Here is a 20,957-nt window from a genome sequence, read left to right as displayed (position 1 = left end):
AGTGTCTCCTCTCTGCCTTCACTTTCCTTAAAGGAAGAGTAGCAGAAAGAACCTGTGTTAGGGTTCTCCAGAGGAACAGAACCCACAGGATATGTGTCTGTATAGATAGATAGATGTGGGGATAGATAGATTTATTTTAAGGACTCGGCTCCCGGATTGCGGGGGCTGACAAGGCTGAAGTCTGCAGGGCAGCAGGCTGGAGACGAGGAAGGAGCTGATGCCGCAGCTGGAGCCCACAGGCCTTCTGGAGGCGGAATTTCTTCTTCCTCTGGGACCTCCCGCTTTTCTCGTTAAGGTCTGCAACTGATGGGATGAGACCCACCCACTTCGTGGAGAGTAACCTGCTTTACTCAAGGTCAGCTGATTTAAATGTTTGTCACGTCTAACAGAACGCCTTTACAGCAGCATCTGGACTGGTGTTGTGCAAACATCTGAGCCCTATAGCCCAGCTGACATGAAAACATTAACCATCACAAAGCCCAAGAACGTTTCCTCAGTAATCTGACCCTGGGGAGGGACTTATCTCTGCAGACAGGCCTGCAGGGAACATGGGGCCATGAAGGAATGCTGACCTAGACGGCAGAAGAGCTGAGTCCTTGTCCTGCTGTCTGCCAAGAGCTGGTTGAGTGGCACTCGGCCCGTTTCTTCCTCTGTCTTATGTTTAGTTTCTCGGCACCATGTCAGTGATGCTCTAGCCCCTCTCCTGGAGTTCTAGCTCGATGTGGTCAGGGAATGGGTGTTTCTCATATTTGCCTCCACCCTGACACCTGGTCACGGGGCCGTAGAACACAGTAGAGCTTCAGTCAAGGTCTGCTGGATGGATGCATGTCACATAGGAGGGTGGAAGGATGGTAAATGCTCCTAGGCCTGCCACTTCCTAACTGGGCCTCTCAGAACAAGTCACAGAGCCCGTTGAAGTCCCAGGTAACTCGTAAATGAGAAAACGAGCCACACTCCCTTCCAGCAGTGAGTTTATTTTGTGATTCTAGTGACAACTCGGGTAAACGCTACCACTGTCATTATCACAGAAAAGCACTATCAGAGTAACTCACCGCTTACGGGCCTGGGCCGAGCGCTGTCAAAGAGAACGAAAATGGCATGGTCTCGTCCCTGTGCTCCAAGGCTTAACGATGTGGGCCTTTACCAATCCAAAGGATGCCTGCAAAGAAATCACTGGAATTGGCACTTTATCTCATCTTTTCTTTCCCAAGGCCTCAACAAGTGTGGAAATTTTGAAACCTTGCAGACAAGGTCGTGTGTGTGTGTGTGTGTGTGTGTGTGTGTGTGTGTGTATATTGTTAAGTGGTTTTTTTTTTTAAACTGCATACACCGAATATAAATTTGGAAGTCAGGAATACTAATCCGCTGATTCCCATTAGTGCAGCACAGAGCACATCCCAAGCACTGGGGGACTCGGATGATCACGACAGTAGTGTTAGCAAGAGTGAGTGCTCCCCGAGCAAGCACTGCGCACACTGCCCTTCTTGTATGGCTGCTGACTCTCTAGTGATCTCATGGGGTGGGTGCTGTCATCAGCTCGTTTCTAGAAGAGGAAACTGAGGCTTGGAGAGGCTAAGCAACGTGTGCGTGATCACACAGCTATTAAGTGGCAGAGCTGTTACTTGAATCTGGATGTGTCTGCCCCGGAGACTGAAGCCCTTTGCTACAGGCTAATTTGGTGACCTTGGACAGACATGTCACTTAACTTTTGTTTTTTTTTTATGTCTACAATACATATAATTTTTTTTTACATCTTTATTGGAGTATAATCGCTTTACAATGGTGTGTTAGTTTCTGCTGTATAACAAAGTGAATCAGTTATACATATACATATGTTCCCATATCTCTTTCTTCTTGCGTCTCCCTCCCTCCCACCCTCCCTATCCCACCCCTCCACGGGGTCACAAAGCACCAAGTTGATCTCCCTGTGCTATGCGGCTGCTTCCCACTAGCTATCTACCTTACGTTTGGTAGCGTATATATGTCCATGCCTCTCTCTCGCTTTGTCACAGCTTACCCTTCCCGCTCCCCATATTCTCAAGTCCATTCTCTAGTAGGTCTGTGTCTTTATTCCTGTCTTACCTCTGGGTTCTTCATGACATTTTTTTTTCTTAAATTCCATATATATGTGTTAGCATACAGTATTTGTCTTTCTCTTTCTGACTTACTTCACTCTGTATGACAGACTCTAGGTCTATCCACCTCATTACAAATAGCTCAGTTACGTTTCTTTTTATGGCTGAGTAATATTCCATTGTATATATGTGTCACATCTTCTTTATCCATTCATCTGATGATGGACACTTAGGTTGTTTCCATGTCCTGGCTATTGTAAATAGAGCTGCAATGAACATTGTGGTACATGACTCTTGTTGAATTTTGGTTTTCTCAGGGTATATGCCCAGTAGTGGGATTGCTGGGTCATATGGTAGTTCTATTTGTAGTTTTTTAAGGAACCTCCATACTGTTCTCCAGAGTGGCTGTACCAATTCATATTCCCACCAGCAGTGCAAGAGTGTTCCCTTTTCTCCACACCCTCTCCAGCATTTATTGTTTCTAGATTTTTTGATGATGGTCATTCTGACTGGTGTGAGATGATATATCATTGTAGTTTTGATTTGCATTTCTCTAATGATTAATGATGTTGAGCATTCTTTCATGTGTTTGTTGGCAGCCTGTATATCTTCTTTGGAGAAATGTCTATTTAGGTCTTCTGCCCATTTTTGGATTAGGTTGTTTGTTTTTTTGTTATTGAGCTGCATGAGCTGCTTATAAATTTTGGAGATCAATCCTTTGTCAGTTGCTTCATTTGCAAATATTTTCTCCCATTCTGAGGGTTGTCTTTTGGTCTTGTTTATGGTTTCCTTTGCTGTGCAAAAGCTTTTAAGTTTCATTAGGTCCCATTTGTTTATTTTTATTTCCATTTCTCTAGGAGGTGGGTCAAAAAGGATCTTGCTCTGATTTATGTCATAGAGTGTTCTGCCTATGTTTTCCTCTAAGGGTTTTATAGTGTCTGGTCTTACATTTAGGTCTTTAATCCATTCTGAGTTTATTTTTGTGTATGGTGTTAGGGAGTGTTCTAATTTCATTCTTTTACATGTAGCTGTCCAGTTTTCCCAGCACCACTTATTGAAGAGGCTGTCTTTTCTCCATTGTATATTCTTGCCTCCTTTACCAAAGATAAGGTGACCATAGGTGCGTGGGTTTATCTCTGGGCTTTCTATCCTTTTCCATTGATCTATATTTCTGTTTCTGTGCCAGTACCATGATGTCTTGATTACTGTAGCTTTGTAGTATAGTCTGAAGTCAGGGAGCCTGATTCCTCCAGCTCCATTTTTCTTTCTCAAGATTGCTTTGGCTATTCGGGGTCTTTTGTGTTTCCATACAAATTGTGAAATTTTTTGTTCTAGTTCTGTGAAAAATGCCAGTGGTAGTTTGATAGGGATTGCATTGAATCTGTAGATTGCTTTGGGTAGTAGAGTCATTTTCACTTAACTTCTGAACTTCACTATGTAACCCTGGAATTCAACGAGATAATCTCTCCAGTCCCTTCCGGTTCTTAAGGTGTGAAACCCTCCAGCTCAGGAAATAGTGGGCCATTTCCACCGCTCTCCTCTCCCCAGAAGCAGGTCCTTGCAGTGAGTGCTGAGTGAGGCTGAGGAACTGCCACCTTGTGGGAGGTTAGCTGCAGGGACCGGTAGGAGCCTGACCCAGTAGGAAGGAGTAGAGAGGGGAATGTCCAGAATCTCTTCTCTCCATCCATCTGTGTTTAGTCACCTGCTTGAGGGGGATGAAGGGAACCTGGGATGCTTTTCCTGTCTATTCCCAACCCTGCCTGCATCACTTTTTTCATGATTATTCAGTTACACCTCACCTTGAGAAACTAAGTATGAGGAGAGGGGATCACTGTAGGCCAATCTGGACTGGAATGGTTTGCATTTGATCCCCAGTGGGATGCAATTAATGTGGCCTCTCCATGGACTCACGTCCCCAGTCAGCTGTTCCCTGCGTCTTCCTCTGATGAGCACCATTACTGAATGCAAGAAGCATCTCCCAAATTCTCATCCACAACCAGCCAGTCTTGGTCAGTATGAAATTAACAACAGAAAAACCCCAGCATTTATTGATTGCTCAGTATGAGCCAGGCATTGAACCCAGCTCTTTCAAGTATTACCTTTATCTAATCCTGGCAACAATCTTATCAAGTAGATGCTAATATTATTCCCATTTAAGAAAGGGGAAACTGAGGCTTAGAGCAATCGAGCGACTTGTTTCAAGTTCCATGTCCGATGAGACGTGGAGTTGGAACTTGCATTTGGGTCTTTCTGGCCCCGCCTCCATACTCTTATCCGGGTCCTGTGCCCCCCTGCCCTGGGTATTACCGAGGTCTTTTCATCCAGCCTGCCAGTGTTCAGCCCTTGGCTCCTACCAGACGCTGTGCAGCCCAGTGACTGGACAGTGCGAGTGTCAGCCGGGGATCACAGGACAACGGTGTGACAGGTGTCTCTCAGACGCCTCTGATTTCCCCCACTGCCAAGGTAGGGAAGACATCAGAATGCCGGAGGGCGGGTTCCTCTCTGAAGTATGTGCGGGCAGCATCCCAAAGAAACCTGCAGACCCCTGCAGACCCACCACTGGTCACTGCTACACTTTTGACCCTAATCTGCCTGGTTCCTCCCCAGTTTGAGTCCATTGAAAATGGGTATACCAGTTATACATCTTAAAATAAATCTAAAAATGACTTATTCCTAAAATTTAAAAAATTATTTCATGTGCTATAAATTTGTGTTTCTTCTTTTCTTTTTCTTTTTTTTTTAAAAATATTTATTTGGTTGCACTGGGTCTTAGTTGTGGCTCGCGGGCTTCTTAGTTGTGGCATACGAACTCTTAGTTGTGGCATGCATGTGGGATTTAGTTCCCTGACCAGAGATCTAACCTGGGCCCCCTGCACTGGGAGCGTGGAGGCTTAACCACTGCGCCACCGGGGAAGTCCCCATAAATTTGTGTTTCCTGATTTGCATGTAAATTCTCTGTGTAGCAGTGTGGCAGAGGTGACCCCTTCTAGCTAAGCTGAGCATTCTTGTCCCCCTTCCCAAGGCAAAGTGGCTTCTCTCTGGTCCTGGGTGGCGGCACCGATGTGTCTGCTCCGTAATTTCCTGCAGGTGTTCTAACAGGTCCCCCTGCAGGCAGGCAGAGCAGGGCTTTGCTGCGGTTCTGCTCCCCTCTCTTGCCTGCCACTGGCCTCCTGGGGGATGGTGTCATCCCACATCAGCCCAGGTGTGAGGGGCCGGGGAGTGGGGTGGACCAGAGTCTCTTCAGTTTGGAAAGAGTGAGCCAAGGATTGCAACACTGTCCTGGGTCGGTCCTCATGCCTGCAATGATACGAGAGATGAGAGTGTGCCGGGCTCAGTGACTCAGGGCACAGACCAAAGATGCCCAGGATGGGCTTCCCTGGTGGCGCAGTGGTTGAGAGTCCGCCTGCCGATGCAGGGGACACGGGTTCGTGCCCCGGTCCGGGAAGATCCCACATGCCGTGGAGCGGCTGGGCCCGTGAGCCATGGCCGCTGAGCCTGTGCGTCCGGAGCCTGTGCTCCGCAACAGGAGAGGCCACAAGAGTGAGAGGCCCACGTACCGCAAAAAAAAAAAAAAAAGAAAAGATGCCCAGGAATCTCCCTGTGCCCCCGGAGTGTGCAGGCCCCAGTGGCAAGTAGCTCCTGACTGCTGCTTTCAGAGACCCTCTCTCTGTTGAGAAGCGGGTGTTTGTGAAAGGCTGACCCAGACTTTGCATCAGGAGACTGTGGTTTTCTCACACCCCTTCCTGCTCCTGATGGCGCTTGGAGCCTGGCACGGAACCATCTGAAGACAGGGCTGCAGCTCCAACTTGATTCCCCAGAACCTCGCTGACCAGAATCCTCAAGAGATCAGGCTTTCTTGCCGGTGGCAACAGTAGCCAGCAGTCAGAGGGGACTGCTCACTTTGGAGAAGGCCTGGAGGTCCCTGGAGAGGGAGGCTGTCCCAGGCTGGGTGTCCTCACCTCCCCGGGGTCGGGAGTGGAAGGAAGTGCTGAGCAGTGGGCAGAGGGGCTGGTCAGCCAGGACAAGTTCCCTGGAGCTGGATGGGGCCCCTGGGCAGCTTGGGGAGGAGCCAAGGGCTGGGCGGGGCCAGGTCGGAAAGCAACAAGGAGCTGGAAGGTTGTGTTGGCTTGTTACAGAAGAATTCAGGAGCATCAAAAAAGGAAGAGACAGAGGGCTTCCCTGGTGGCACAGTGGTTAAGAATCTGCCTCCCAATGCAGAGGACAGGGGTTCGAGCCCAGGTCCAGGAAGATCCCACATGCCGCAGAGCAACTAAGCCTGTGCGCCACAACTACTGAGCCTGCACCCTAGAGCCTGTGAGCCACAACTACTGAGCCCGTGAGCCACAACTACTGAAACCTCCATGCCTAGAGCCTGTGCTCCGCAACAAGAGAAGCCACTGCAGTGAGAAGCCTGTGCACCGCAACGAAGAGTAGACCCCACTTGCCGCAACTAGAGAAAACCCGCGTGCAGGAACAAAGACCTAACTCAGCCAAAAATAAATAAATAAATTTGTAAAAAGAAAAAAATGGAAGAGACAGAGAGAGAATATCATCAAGGGGGAAGTTGAAACAAAGAGAGGAGACAATAAAGGCAAAAAGCCTAGGGAGCAACATGTAAGAAAACAAGATCATATTATGGGTTTATTTAAATTATTTGAAAAAGGCTCAGAGCAGGCTTACCCAAACTCTCTTCATTTTTATTTTTTATTTATTTATTTTTTGGGCCTCACAGCTTGTGGGATATTAGTTCCCTGACCAGTGATTGAACCCAGGCCCTCGGCAGTGAGAGTGCCGAGTCCTAACCACCGGGCCGCCAGGGAGTTCCCTCTTCATTTTTAATGCCGTGTGATAGCAATGCTGAGACACTGCAAGACCCTAATTTGTTGAAAAGAGATTATGACATTGGGTTTGTAATACTATATTGACTAAGGCAAGAAAGCAAATTAATTTAGAAATAATTTTAATACAGGTGGAGAACAAGGGGTCTGTGATAGTTAAAGAATTGTCTTGAGTAACTAAAACATAGACTTACAAATTCTGTGACATCTAATTGGACAATTAAAAAATCTCTTGGTACAATACTGCCCTCTTCTGGATAATCCTAAGGATGTTCAAAATTCTAGACTCCTTTCCCCAGTCTCCTTTGTTATCAGGTGGAAGTGAACTTTTAGTAGTAGGCAGGGAAGAGGGTTGTTCGGTGGCCAAAGGGGTGATTTGGGGATTAAGGACCATGAGGATTGTTCAAGGTGTCTTTTTCTGAATTATGTGCAAAGTCCTTGCCACCCATCTATCAAAAAATACAAATGTAGATGCACCCGTTTTAAAAACAAGTAAAACTTAAAAACAAAACAAAAAAAACCCTCATAACAAAGGGACAAACAAACATTAAAACCCCAGACATTTACACCACTTCTAAATCATATACAGGCTCCAGCAGTGTCTGTGACCCAGCCGGAACCCTGGACTCCAGTTTGGTAAGTAGAGGATTGTAAAAGGGTTGCGATTCTAACTATTGTTCTGATACTTATTTGAGACCGACACATTTGGGAGCTTCCTGGAATTAAAAGTACATTAAAATAAGACCTGAGGCCAAATAGCTTGAAGAGACCACTGCTCTTTTTCAAAGTGCATATGTGATATTGTGATTTCCTGCCCAAAACAAAAGAATACGGTTTATTTAAACTTTGAATTGCAGAGTCCTAGCGTTACTCTGAGGGCGTTGCCACCCTGGAAACCTGCACATAAGCCTGCCATACATAATTAAAATTAAGAAAATCAGAGGCCAGTACACATGTAATTAAGCTGTGTACAAAGTCATTGCAATTTATTTGCTATTACGCCAAGCACAATACCATGGCATTCTGATTCATTTTCTAAGCACTTTAGAAATGATCTGTCTTCTTGGCCTCAGAGCTTGGAGAAGCTGGAACTCCAGGCCCTGGAGGGAAAGGGGAGAGACATTTTGCCTTTTCACTATGGGGCTTCACGATGTTTAAGCAAGGCAGTGACTCTGGCATATTATAGACACACTTGCAGATAAACTAATTTTCTACTACCTCTCAGCATGTTAAATATTCAGATATTTTCCGTTAAGATTTATAGTCCATGCTGTAACAGAATCAACAAATAAAGACAGTGTTATAAAGGAGTCGTTAAAATTTTTTTTCTTTTTCTGAATTTTCCAATTTTGCTTTAACCACGTATATGGTTTATGTGTGTAACAAATAAATAAATAATAAAACAGAATCAATTAGCAGACTGTTGAAATCAACCCAGTACTTTTATTCTGCCTGGACACACTTAATTTACATTTCGTGACCAAAATATATTTCTGTGACAGGCTTTGTTCAGAACACTTGTTTGGAAACCTTCTCAATTCTGAGATGTCAAGCATTAGTTTGATTTTCTTTTAAAGGGGCATTGCCGATGCAAGCTTCATGTTGAAAGCCCTACTTGCAGCATCTGCAAACCATTGTATTGGAATCTGGCCAAAGAAAACCCCAGTGGATGTTCAGGTGACGTTTCCCACGAACAATATTTTACTATATTGTAACTTCCTCTTGATTTTCTTTATCTCAATGACTAAACTCACAAAAGAGCTATTGATTTAATCTGTTCAGTTTGTTTGAAATTCTGTATAAACGTCTTGATTTTCCCCCCCACTTTTGGCAGAACTTCTGTCATTTTCAGAATCGCAGCAAGGGATTTATATCCTGTTGCCATATGTATCATGTTTGAGAAGGCAGCTGCTTGATAAATGGTTTCTCCGCCTTGTTTTTATAATCCACACTTCCCGGTTTAATTGTATTTTCATTTTACGCTTAGATTGAAGCCAGTATAGGAACTTGGAAACACCAAGCTTAAGACGGCTAAGTGGAGTGAATATCTTTTAATAGGGTATATGTTCATGTAAGCATTATCGATAATGACCCTGACATTAGAATCATGTAAGAATCCCATGATGTTGCAGCTTTTGTCTTTTATGAGTGGTCATGAACAAACCAGTACTCCTTGTAGGTAGATGGTATTGATCTGGCTGTTGGGTTCTGCTGGCCCCAGAAAGCAATTCAGTTTTAGGCCTGACTGGTGCAAAGTGGAGTTCTGCTGAAGCATGCTAGAAAGTGATTGTAGGATTGCTGGTGTGTCCTGTTCCCAGAGCCGGAACTGTCCTTTTTGTAACCTTGGTCCAAGGATGCTCTCTTATCTTCCCAGAATGCCAATGCTACGTGGCGGGAACCGTGAGCGGAATTGGAGAGTGCGGGCAGGTAATGTGGGCCTGTTTTTCCCGGGATGCCGGTCGAATATACTAGCAGTTAATTGTGGGGTTTCTGCAGGAGGGTGTTAGTGCCATCTTCATGGCAGCTTTCAGATCCCGGCTACCCTGCTTCCTATGACACAATGAGCCAGTTTGAAATCTTGAAGATTAGCAGATTCTGCAGTCTCACCAAATTTTGTCATCCGCTCATTGTTCTGCAGTTAGATGGTGACTGTCACTGTAAGTCCCACGTCGGTGGTGATTCCTGTGACACGTGTGAAGATGGATATTTTGCTTTGGAAAAGAGCAGTTACTTTGGGTGTCAAGGTAAGTCCTTCCAGGGGGTCCTGAGTAAGGCGAAAGGACAAAAGATGGACAAAGAATGGCAGAGTAGCCTTGCTTCTGCGTTCACTGTCTTCTTGCAGGCTTTCTGAGGGGATGGGACTGAAAAGATCTGTCCGGGGAAATTGGCCAAACATTCCCTTAAAACTAGAAATAAATTGCAAACAGGGCTGCTTCCACTTTCTTCTACCAGCACACTGTTAAATTGGTTTAATTATAAAATTAAACCAATTTAAATTATAAAATTATAAAATTAAACCACTTTTCTTCTACCAGCACACTGTTAAATTGGTTTAATTATAAAAAAATCATAATTGGGATGCGGGGGAGCCATAGGGGAGATGTAAATAACAGCAAGACTTAGAGATTTTAAAGATAAATTTTGAAATATTAAAAAAGCTCACACAGTAATATTGTGTGAAATAATGAAGTTGCAGGAGCCCCACAAGGCTACTCTGGTATCTTTCAAGCAACCTCTCCTTCACCCACTGATTACAGTAGCACTATGCTGTGAAATTGTGTTTAGCTCCTGGGCTGCTGTCGCCTTACGTGGGACAACAGTGTGGGAACTGGCCCTACAAGTGCACCTCCGACTTTCAAGTGGACTCTTGGGGGGACTTGCTGTCTTACTTTGGGAGGTTCCTACGTATTTCAAACACCTGCCAGATGTAAGACGTGGCAAGGGAAAGAAGGAGCAGCCCTGCAACCCCGGGCTTCCTGATTTCCACTTCTTGTAGAGGGAGGGGAAGCCTCCAGCGTGGAGATGCTTTGATGGGTGACCACTGCTGTTTCCCGACTCTCAGGGTGTCAGTGTGACATTGGTGGAGCCGTCACCCCTGTGTGCAGCGGGCCCTCTGGAGTCTGCCGGTGCCGAGAGCACATCGTGGGGAAGACCTGCCAGCGGTGAGTCTTCACGGAGGTCCCCTCCATACTGACGTCGTGAAGGCTCTCTCAGAGACCTGTCTGTGCCGACAGTTCTGGGGGAGAGAGAAGCGGTCCCAGGGTAAGAGGGCCAGTGAAGCTGTACTGTCATTTGCAATCTGGACACTTGTCAGTGAGGGCAATTAAAACAGGAGGTAAAGTTGCCCTAAAAACGATTCCACTTTGTAGATCACAGAGTGGCCTCGCGGGAAAGTTCCCAGAGGTGCAGAAAGCCAGGTGGGCGAGACTTGGGCTGGATGCATGAGGTGGGTTCCCACAGCTGAACCTCCACGTGGAAGTCACAGCCTGGGGGAGCCCAGCAGATGCAGCTCCTGCTTCTCCCGCGGGATCCGTGACTGTGGGGCTGGGGGTTAAGACAACTTTAGAAGTGGGAGGAAGTCCCTCATCTGATGCAGAAGCAAATCAAAATGAACAGAAGGAGCAAGGGTGCCAAGTGGAGACTGAGGTCCCAGAGGGGCTGTAGCAGGTATGGAGCGCGCTGCCTCTGTCCTGCCTGTTTAGCAGTTTCTATATTTATATGAAACCATGATCCATCCATAATTGTCCATTAGTGGAAGGAAGAAAATTTTTAATATTCTGACTTTTTTAAAAACATTTATTTATTTATTTTTAAAAAACATTTATTTTATTTATTTATTTTTGGCTGCGTTGGGTCTTCGTTGCGGTGCGCGGGCTTCTCACTGCGGTGGCTTCTCTTGTTGCAGAGCACGGGCTCTAGGCGCGGGGGATTCAGTAGTTGTGGCTCGCGGGCTCTAGAGCGCAGGCTCAGTAGTTGTGGCGCACAGGCTTAGTTGCTCCGCGGCATGTGGGATCTTCCCGGACTGGGGCACGAACCCGTGTCCCCTGCATCGGCAGGAGGACTCTCAACCACTGTGCCACCAGGGAAGCCCAGCCCTCTGACTTTTGATCATACACTGAAAGTCTTAAGAAATGCAACGTCTAAATCTCGAGTACCTTCACTACTTCTGCATTGTCGACAGGTTAATAAAGAGATCTTTAATGTAATCAAGGCAAACCGTATGTACTGGGTTGGCCAAAAAGTTCGTTCATGTTTTTCTGTAACATCTTACAGAAAAACCCAAACGAACTTTCTGGCCAACCCAATACTTAGAATGACGCTTCTCTCCTTTTCCTCGATGTTTCCAACATTTGAATTCTCAGGATCAGAGCAGCTCAGCTGTGCTTTCTTCCATTGTTTCTAAATGACAGTAAAAGGGGCCTCATAGTAAAATGTATGTGAAGAAAGGCACGTCTGTAGTTTTGTTTTCCTGCAGACGAGCGAGGTTCACCATAGACCAGAGGAACTTCATAAATTGGCTCAGAAACATTTTCCACCCATGTTTTACCTCTTCTCGCCTTCCTGTTGATACAGTGAGCTTTCCCCCTACTTAATCAGCATGAGTTTTTTTCTCCTTCCAACTATGTAGATGATTGGCTAATTTGGGGGTTGAAATAATGCGTCAGAATAAATTACTCACCCTGAGGCCAAAATATTGACATTACAATCAATACATATATATATATGGAATTTAGATTATCCTTTGATTTAGTGGTAAATGATAAATGAAATAAAAGGATAGCACACCAACAACATAGATGCCACGGCACCTTTTTCCAGGTTGATAAATCTTGCATCTTTTTGTCCTAAGTTCCTCCAAATGTTTGTTTACGGTATTATTTGTGTATTTTTAGTTTTTCTTACAAGTTTAGAAAGCATTCACATTCACTTTGTTTTTTAAATAGTTTTTGTGATAAAGTAACATGTGTTACGTTGTAAAATTTTAATAAGTAAAAAGGCAAAGGAAAATCTTCATTCCGCCGCCCAGAGATAACCCCTTTTAATATTTTTTGTATATTTTCTAGGCTTTTTCTATGAATAAAAATTAGTATTATATTTTATCATATAATTTATATCAGTTTTTTCACATATCATGAACATTTTCCATTGTAATTAAGTAGTGTTCAAAATATTTAATGGTTGCATAATATTTAATAATTTCTTTATTTCATAATTGTACATATATTTTGTTTCCAAGTTTTCACTGTTGTAGACACTCTTTTATGTTAATTTTTTTTTTTTTTTTTTTATTTTTTGCTGCGTTGGGTCTTCTTTGCTGCACGTGGACTTTTCTCTAGTTGCTGTTGTCTTCGTTGCGGTGTGTGGGCTTCTCATTGCGGTGGCTTCTCTTGTAGTGGAGCACGGGCTCTAGGCACGTGGGCTCAGTAGTTGTGGCACGCTGGCTTAGTTGCTCCATGGCATGTGGGATCTTCCTGGACCAGGGCTCGAACCCAAGTCCCCTGCATTGGCAGGTGGATTCTTAACCACTGTGCTACCAGGGAAGCCCTATGTTAATTTTGGACCCTATAAAATCATTCTTTAGAATATATTCCCTGAAGTAGAATTTCTATGTCAATGGGAATGGACATTTTCATAAATTACCTCCATAAATTACATTCATAAATTACCTTCGTAAATTGTAAGCATTCCTAATTCTACTTGCAATATAGGAGCATGCCCTTTTATTTCCCTTGACTAATTGGTCTTTATGGCTTTAAATCCACTAACAGCTATTAGCTTGGGACTGGATTGTCAAAATGCACCATTTTGAAGAACTTCAAGTAGTTTGAATATAAAATGTCACACAAGCATTAGAATATTTTTGATCCCTCTCTGTGACCACCATTATCAGACTCTTGAAAGGAATCCATTTATAGGCATATAGTTTAAGAGAAAACAAGACATAGAACAGTCGTTCTAATGATCAAAATATATATGTATATGTAGAGAAAATGTATCTAACTTGTAAACTTGGCATACGAAGTATTTTATGTCGTGTTCACTATTAAATCTGCAGTGCTTAGCAACAGTGCCTGGCAAAGATACTAATATTTGTGTAATCAGTGAATATGAGTATAAATGAATGAATTTATGGTAAATAGCCCAATTTGACTTTGCTAAATCATTGGCAACCATTTAAAACATTTTAAAGGGTGCTACCACTATGGGCTGTTCTAAATGCTTTTCTCATTTGGCTGCTTGGAACGAGTAGTGTTGGGTGTTTTCTGTGAATGTTTACATGAGCAAAAGCAATAATTTAGAGAAAAAGCAGCCCCCCCCTCAATTTGTCCTTATTTAATGCGCTTTGTCAATTTGGTGGGAGTTCTCTCAGTGATAGCTATTGGGATTAAAGGATATCCAGATTATCAACGAACCTCACTTTCTGTATCCGCCATTTACATTTTATTTATAAAAGACCTGAAAACAACTACTATTTCCCGGATTTGCATCATATGAGGTATGAGATTGAAGATGGCACTACACCCAACGGAAGAGCGCTTCGGTTTGGATTTGAGCCCCTGGAGTTTCCTGAGTTCAGCTGGAGAGGGTATGCTCAGATGACCTCGATACAGGTGAGCAGCCAGGAGGAAGCAGCCTCCGGGTAAAGCAGCCCATATGCTTGCCCGCAGCCCTCTCAGCGAGACCCCCAAAAGGTGAACTCTCCCAAAACTGATTCCAGGACTCTTGTTCTTGAGAGGGTAGATGGGGTGCTGGGTAAGGTTGGATTTTAACTGATAAGCATATATATCCACTTCACAGCTTATTGTTGCTTTAATTTGGTCACCAAATCGGAAAATGAAGGGATTAAAGAAAGATGGCGCTTATCTCTGGAGACTTTTTATAAGCGGTTTTCCAGACAAAATTAGGCTATATTTTAACATGAGAGACATTTTTCTTTAAAGCCATTTGTGGAGAATAAAAATGAATTAACTTAATTCCAATAAAGCCTGTGTTGCTGAATTTTGAACAATGCTTTTTTTTTTAAATTTTTATAACTCTGAATTACTGTATGAACAGAAACTAAGATAAAGGAGGAGTTTTAGACAGTGCTATTTAATTTTTCTTTCCCATATTTCTCCTGTCCTTCAGTCTTCTCTACCGTATCCATCTCTCTTGGTTTTGCAGTGGAATAATTAAGGAATTTACACATTGTTTACCTTTAGAACTTATACAACATTTATAACTGAACATTTCTTTATAGTCATTGAGTAGTTTTAGCCTCAGAATTTCTCTTTGAGGTTGCTCTTCAAGCTGTTTCTCAGTGGAGAAATTCAGAATAAAAGAGGCAAGTTGATGACGATGGTAGCTCAGTATGTGTCCTTAGCAGATCCAGGACTAGTGCCTGCTATTTCTAAATCAGGAAGCCCTTAGAGAAACAGGGGCAGGGTCACAGTTCCCCAGGAGCCCCCATTGATTCTAATGTTGCTTCTTGCCTGGCAAAGTGCCCCATCTAAGATACCTTTCACTAACAGTACTTGGGATCTTAAGACACTTCACTGTTTTCTCCTTCTCCCCAAATACAGCAATTCAGTTTCTTTAGTTCTCTGCTTTTACTTCATTATTCAGAAAAAAAGCAGTGCATTCCACTGAGTCATAATAGGATGTGAATGACTAAGAGCCCAATCAAGGTATATACCTCCTCACAGGTGTTTGCAGTTTGAAAGAATAGCTGGTTAACACAAAGGAATGAATTTCTAATGATGGATTTTTCTGTAAGTATTTTTAGTCAGAGGACTTGGGTGGTGTTCCCTGGAATCACCACTTACTTTACTTTACCACTTTACTCTGCCCTTAATACATTCTTGCATTTTTATTTTCTGATGTGGAACTAACCCTTAAAGATGAACTCTGTCAAACTGAGAGGGCCAGTTGGAGTTCCTCAGTGTGGGTCAGCTGCAACTCCTGCTTCCAGAGCAAAGGATTCTACCCAACGCCAGTCTTTATTGCCATGGATGTCTTGTTCAACAAAAGTCCCCTTCATTTCAACCCAAGGAGCTGGAGGAAAGACCTAAAGAACTACTGGTTTAGAAATTTCCATGTTTCATGAACTTTCCTTGGGCCACAGCTGGATCTGGGCATGTGGTCTGTGGTTCAGAATTGAAATAGTCTAGTGTCTCCTTCAAGATCATGGGCCCAGCAACACTTACAGAGCATTGTGTTGGCAACAGGACCTGGGGACCAGCGAGACCCCCCCTGTCCCCAGCAGAGAGCCCCCATTCTTCTCAGACAGGGACTGAGATAAATTCCATATGATTTAGCAGGCAGATTTTAGTTACATCTAGATTTCATTGCTAATGTGTTTGGGATCTTATAACCTCTCCTTAGCCACCACTGGTTTCTGTGACTGTTTCAGACGTTACGTATGTGAAGTGGACTCTGGAGTGCTCTCTCTCTGGGGCTGGGGGTGTTAAATAACATACTTTCTTTTCCTTCTGTTCTGCCTTTTTATGTCCCAGCTAGGGGTGGTTGCCCCGTCACTGTTTCTTTCCCTGAACTAATCCATCTAACATTCCGCTCTGTCTGCCTGATAACTAAAAGGTCAAAAGAGGATCTCGGTTGCTGAGGGAGTGTGTTTTCACTGAACCTTTCATTGTAAGTGATTTTAATTTATTGGCTGACTTGCCTGTGTTCATCTTCCACAGAGTTAGTCACTTGGTGTTTGTTGAGTGGGTGTATATGAGTGTGTGTGTGTGTGTGTGTGTGTGTGGTTTCACTACAAGCTCAGTAGTGAAACTGGAATGCCATCACTGTTTGGCTAGCATTTCTTTTAACCAGCTGTCTCTTCTATACTTTATGGGCTCTTGGTATTTTTCAGAATGATGTAAGGATCGTGTTGAATGTGGGCAAGTCAAGTCTCTCCTTGTTTTGGGTTGTTCTGAGATATATTAACCCTGGAGCTGAAGCAGTATCTGGCCGTGTAACTATTTATCCCTCCTGGGCTAAGGCAGGTGGGTAAATTTCCAAGCCTCTTTTGGATAAAGAAGTGATTAATTAGTGAAACATTTTCTCTAATTTTCACAAAGTTGATCTCTTTAGAAAACATGAAGCCTGGGATGTCGTCTGATTGGGACACAGATGCCCTGTCCTTTGTACCTTTTCAATCTCTAAATGCTCTGAATATTTAAATTTTGCTGTTAAACTTGTTATTAACTGTCATAAAAGAAATCAGTGTAACAACCTGGGTACCTTGGCTGAAACCCATGGGTTATGATGTCACCACAGGGCAAAGCTAATTTATAACTCATTCAGGTAAAGTGGGTGTCACCTTTGTGGTGTTACTTGAGAGCCCCTGGCCTACTGCCCTAAATTCTCCCATTGTTTCAGGCAAACCAAGTAATTCAAGGAGAAATAGGTGAGGACAGGAATTTTTAAGATGAATGTGGTAAAGCATGAAGCCCAAGAGAGCTCCAGGGAGGAATAGGCCAACCTCATTCAGGGGTGAGGGATTCCTGAGGGCAGACGAGGAGCCACAGTCAGAGGGCAGATCTCACCACAGTCAGGGATGAGGCCTGGAAGTCTGTTCTGCAAGGAGTGAGGGCTTCCGCTAGTCCAGGAACAGACTACTGGGAATTCCACAAGAACACAAAACGGCGCCAGTGGAAATCTAATTTAGGTGCGAATTTTAAGCGCCTTCGTTTAGTATCCATGGCAGAGTCGGACTTGGGGAAGAAATGATGTACCCAGTTGTGGTCAGCCAAGCTTGTAAGGCTGGAGGCTGATTAGACGGTAACTACTAGGAAGAACCGGCAAGCTTGCGTTATCATTTACAGAGGACTTTGGTATCCATTTCCTCACATGATAAGAACTTTGTGAAACCGAAGAAGGTTGAGGAGAAAACAGCTGAGAGGGGTAGTAAACTTTCTAAGCACACAGCTGGTTCTTGTAGACAAGACCCAATCTTCAGACCCCAAGCCCTTTCTTTTTTCTCTTTTTTTTTTTTTAAACATCTTTATTGGGGTATACTTGCTTTACAGTGGTGTGTTAGTTTCTGCTTTATAACAAAGTGACTCAGCCATACATATACATATATCCCCATATCTCCTCCCTCTTGCATCTCCCTCCCACCCTCCCTATCCCACCCCTCTAGGTGGTCACAAAGCACCGAGCTGATCTCCCTGTGCTATGCGGCTGCTTCCCACTAGCTATGTATTTTATGTTTGGTAGTGTGTATATGTCCATGCCACTCTCTCACTTCGTCCCAGCTTACCCTTCCCCCTCGCCATGTCCTCAAGTCTATTCTCTAGTAAGTCTGCATCTTTATTCCCATCCTGCCCCTAGGTTCTTCATGACCTTTTTTTTTTCTTAGATTCCATATATATGTGTTAGCATATGGTATTTGTTTTTCTCTTTCTGACTTACTTCACTCTGTATGACAGACTCTAGGTCCATCCACCTCACTACAAATAACTCAGTTTCGTTTCTTTTTATGGCTGAGTAATATTCCATTGTATATATGTGCCACATCTTCTTTGTCCATTCATCTGTTGATGGACTCCCAAACCCTTTCTAATGGACCCACTGCTTCCCAGGGGACAATGCCATCAGCAATTTGCCCTCCGTTAACTCAAACAGTTGGAATACATTGTGGTTTGTTTTCTTGTTCTCTGGGACACCTTTCCAAAGCCCCCATGTCTGAGTCAGGAGTCCAGTTGTGTATTTATTCCTTAGTAACCTATGCCTCCTCCCAGATGCCACTGTCCACGCTGTACCGTATTTTCTTCTGGTCTGCAATCCACCACCTCCCCTGTCACCACTGTCAGGGAGCAAAGGCCATGCTGGCTGTGTTCACTGCCTGTTCCCCAGACCCTAGTTCCAGCCCTGACCTATAGTGGGCCCTGTAGATGTTCGTAGAACAGGAGAGTGAATGCAGGTATTTGGAGTAAACATTTCTTCTAAAGAAGCCGCCTCCATTGGACTCCGATGCAACAGTTTTGTTTCTGAACCTACTACAGAAGGTCCTCTGTTTGTTTAATGCAGAAGAAAACATTGCATCCTGAAAACAAGAGAAAACCGAAACTTTTTCTTATTTCAAAATGAATGCCTGTTCTTCAACAGAAATTTAAAAATTTTTAATTACATATAAACAAAAAAGGAAAAAAAATAGTTTAATATCTAATGTAATATACTGAATACTTACTATGTGCAAAGAACTTTTCTAAGCAGTTTACATGTCTTAATATACTTAATAAATTTAAAGATTACAATCCCAGCATAGATAGCCACTGCTAACATCTTATCAGTGATATCTTTCTAGTCTATTTTATACATAGATACATGCATTCATGCAATTGTTGAAAATAAGATCAGTAAATCTGATCAGTTCATATGATCAGTAAACTCTCTGAAACCTTTTGAGATGTCAACTGAATGTTCAAAGCTGTGTATCTAAAATCAATACACTGGCTGCTAGAAAAATGCCCTAAGCAATTCTTTTTATTTCTGATAGATGCTGCTCAAAGCAAAGAGACCATCTTCCAGCCGAGTAAGGAGCCGGCCTTTGTCACCGTACCCGGAAATGGTTTTGCAGATCCATTTTCAATTGTGCCAGGAACATGGATCGCTTGTATTAAAGTGGAAGGAGTCCTCCTGGTAAGAGATGGTTCTGAGGGGAGATTCTTCCCCTCTTAGAGATGGTCCATCCACAGTGACCCACAGTGACCAGAAGGTAGAAAAATCATAGCTGGTTCCCTTTTAGACACAGGAACCTATGGTGACATTTGCCCTCACATGACATAATGACATAGGAGCCAACCTAAAATAGCTTTTATATTCTTCCAGCCAGCTTCTCACGGGCTAAAAAAAAAGAATTTTTTTACTCAGAATGACTCAAATATATTAAAATAAATGCACAACCTTTATGAGCATATGTCCCAGCCTTTCAAAAGTTTCTTTGGGGTTTTTCGTCATGAATCAGAAGGGCGGTAAGAAGAAAATTAACCTCTCTGGGAACTGTGCACAATGAATCAGAAGGAGCTAGAGGAAGAGAAGACCCTAACATGAGTGACGTTCTTGGTGGTGAAAAGCGAAGGGAGAGACGAAGAGCCAGTGCCTCTCTGTGACCTGCTTCCTGCCTCCTTCTGCCTTGACTGTGGCAGTAGCATCATCAAACAGATTGCCTTGGACAAAGAACTCTTCATCAGGGGAAGGGCTGTGTCCTCGCACATTAATAGAATAGGCAGAGCGGCCAGGGGAGTTGTAGGGATGAAACCTGCTATTTCAGATACCCCTCTTTGATGTCTGCTTTCGCTTATAGCAAGTTCTTTTCAAAATAGTCTTTGGCAATACTTGGTTTCATGCACTCAGAGTGGAAAGCAGAAAGCGTTTCCTTCTGGCACAACTCTTTTGATTGGCTAAATGAGCAGATCTCAGGCAAGTCCCTTAACTCCAAGTCTGCCCCCATGTAGGTCCTTTCCAAATCTGAGATCTTATAATGTGAAGGTTTCAGCTGTTCATTCAGTCCCTATTTTTCTTGCACTTCTTGGTAGAAAGGTTTGTTGCTTTACTAAAGTTTCTGAATGTTTCACAGATATTAGACATGAGGAAGAGGAAAATTCCATTGAGTCCAGTAACAGGGCACAAAGTTGGACTAATGGAAAGAAGAAGTTCATGGTAAAAGTTACTGCATAGGCATGGAAGAGTCTTCATGACCTTTAGCCACTGCAGTTGTGTCATAATTCATATGTATGCTTCCATATTATGATCTCATTTTCTCTAAAAGTATTTTATTGAGCACTTATTATCAACCTTTACTGTTTTAGGATCTTTGGGACCATAAAGTAATGAGGAGATATGGTCCCAACCAAGGGAAGCTTACTAATAGAGCAATAGCCATTTAAAAATTAATATTGGATAAATGTAAATCAAAACTATAATGAGGTATCACCTCACACCTGTCAGAATGGCCATCATTAAAAAGTCTACAAATAACAAATGCTGAAAAGGGTGTGGAGAAAAGGGAACCCTTGTACTCTGTTGGTTGGAATGTAAATTGATGCAGCCACTATGGAAAACAGTGTGGAGGTTCCTTAAAAAACCAAAAATAGAGTTGCCATATGATCCAGAAATTCCACTCCTGGGCGTATATCCAGAGAAAACTCTAATTTGAAATGATACATACACCCCAATGTTCCTAACAGCATTATTTACAATAGCCAGGACATGGAAGGAACCTAAATGTCTGTTGACAGATGTATGGATAAAGATGTGGTGTATATATATATATACACACACACACATATATATATATTTTTTTTTCAATGGAATACTACTCAGCCATAAAAAGAATGAAATAATGCCATTTGCAGCAACACAGATGGACCTAGAGATTATCATACTAAGTGAAGTAAGTTGGAAAGAGAAAGACAAATACCATATGGTATCACTTATGTGTGGAATCTAAAATATGATACAAAGGAACTTATTTACAAAAGAGAAACAGACTCACAGACATAGAAAAGTTTATGGTCACCAAAGGGGAAAGGGGGTGGGGGAGGGATAAATTAGG

At 43.3% G+C, this 20,957-nt stretch overlaps 1 protein-coding gene across 7 annotated transcripts in view; it reads left to right on the top strand.

Annotated features, from left to right (window-relative positions):
• The window catches only part of LAMA3 (laminin subunit alpha 3), a 242,767-nt gene that overhangs the window by 95,126 nt on the left and 126,684 nt on the right, over nt 1–20,957 (top strand). For 4 of the 7 annotated variants that reach the window (XR_004485306.2, XM_004273749.4, XM_033435313.2 and 1 more), the window contains exons 13-21: nt 4,401–4,538; nt 7,503–7,549; nt 8,491–8,590; nt 9,288–9,340; nt 9,552–9,657; nt 10,476–10,575; nt 13,869–14,025; nt 16,269–16,401; nt 18,900–19,042. Coding sequence is in view for 5 of the 7 variants with exons in the window: in XM_004273749.4 (XP_004273797.1) it covers nt 4,401–4,538; nt 7,503–7,549; nt 8,491–8,590; nt 9,288–9,340; nt 9,552–9,657; nt 10,476–10,575; nt 13,869–14,025; nt 16,269–16,401; nt 18,900–19,042 (977 nt within the window). In the remaining 2 variants the exon portion in view is untranslated. Of the gene's footprint in view, nt 1–4,400; nt 4,539–7,052; nt 7,550–8,490; nt 8,591–9,287; nt 9,341–9,551; nt 9,658–10,475; nt 10,576–13,868; nt 14,026–16,268; nt 16,402–18,899; nt 19,043–20,957 lie in introns of those variants that run through there. The other 3 variants (XR_007471729.1, XM_033435312.2, XM_033435317.2) reach the window with 3 other exon arrangements.

The sequence above is a fragment of the Orcinus orca genome, chromosome 15, assembly GCF_937001465.1.
Source record: "Orcinus orca chromosome 15, mOrcOrc1.1, whole genome shotgun sequence".
NCBI classification, from domain to species: Eukaryota; Metazoa; Chordata; class Mammalia; order Artiodactyla; family Delphinidae; genus Orcinus; species Orcinus orca.
Note: the sequence above shows the minus strand (reverse complement) of the source record. Positions and strands in the feature narration are given on the sequence as shown.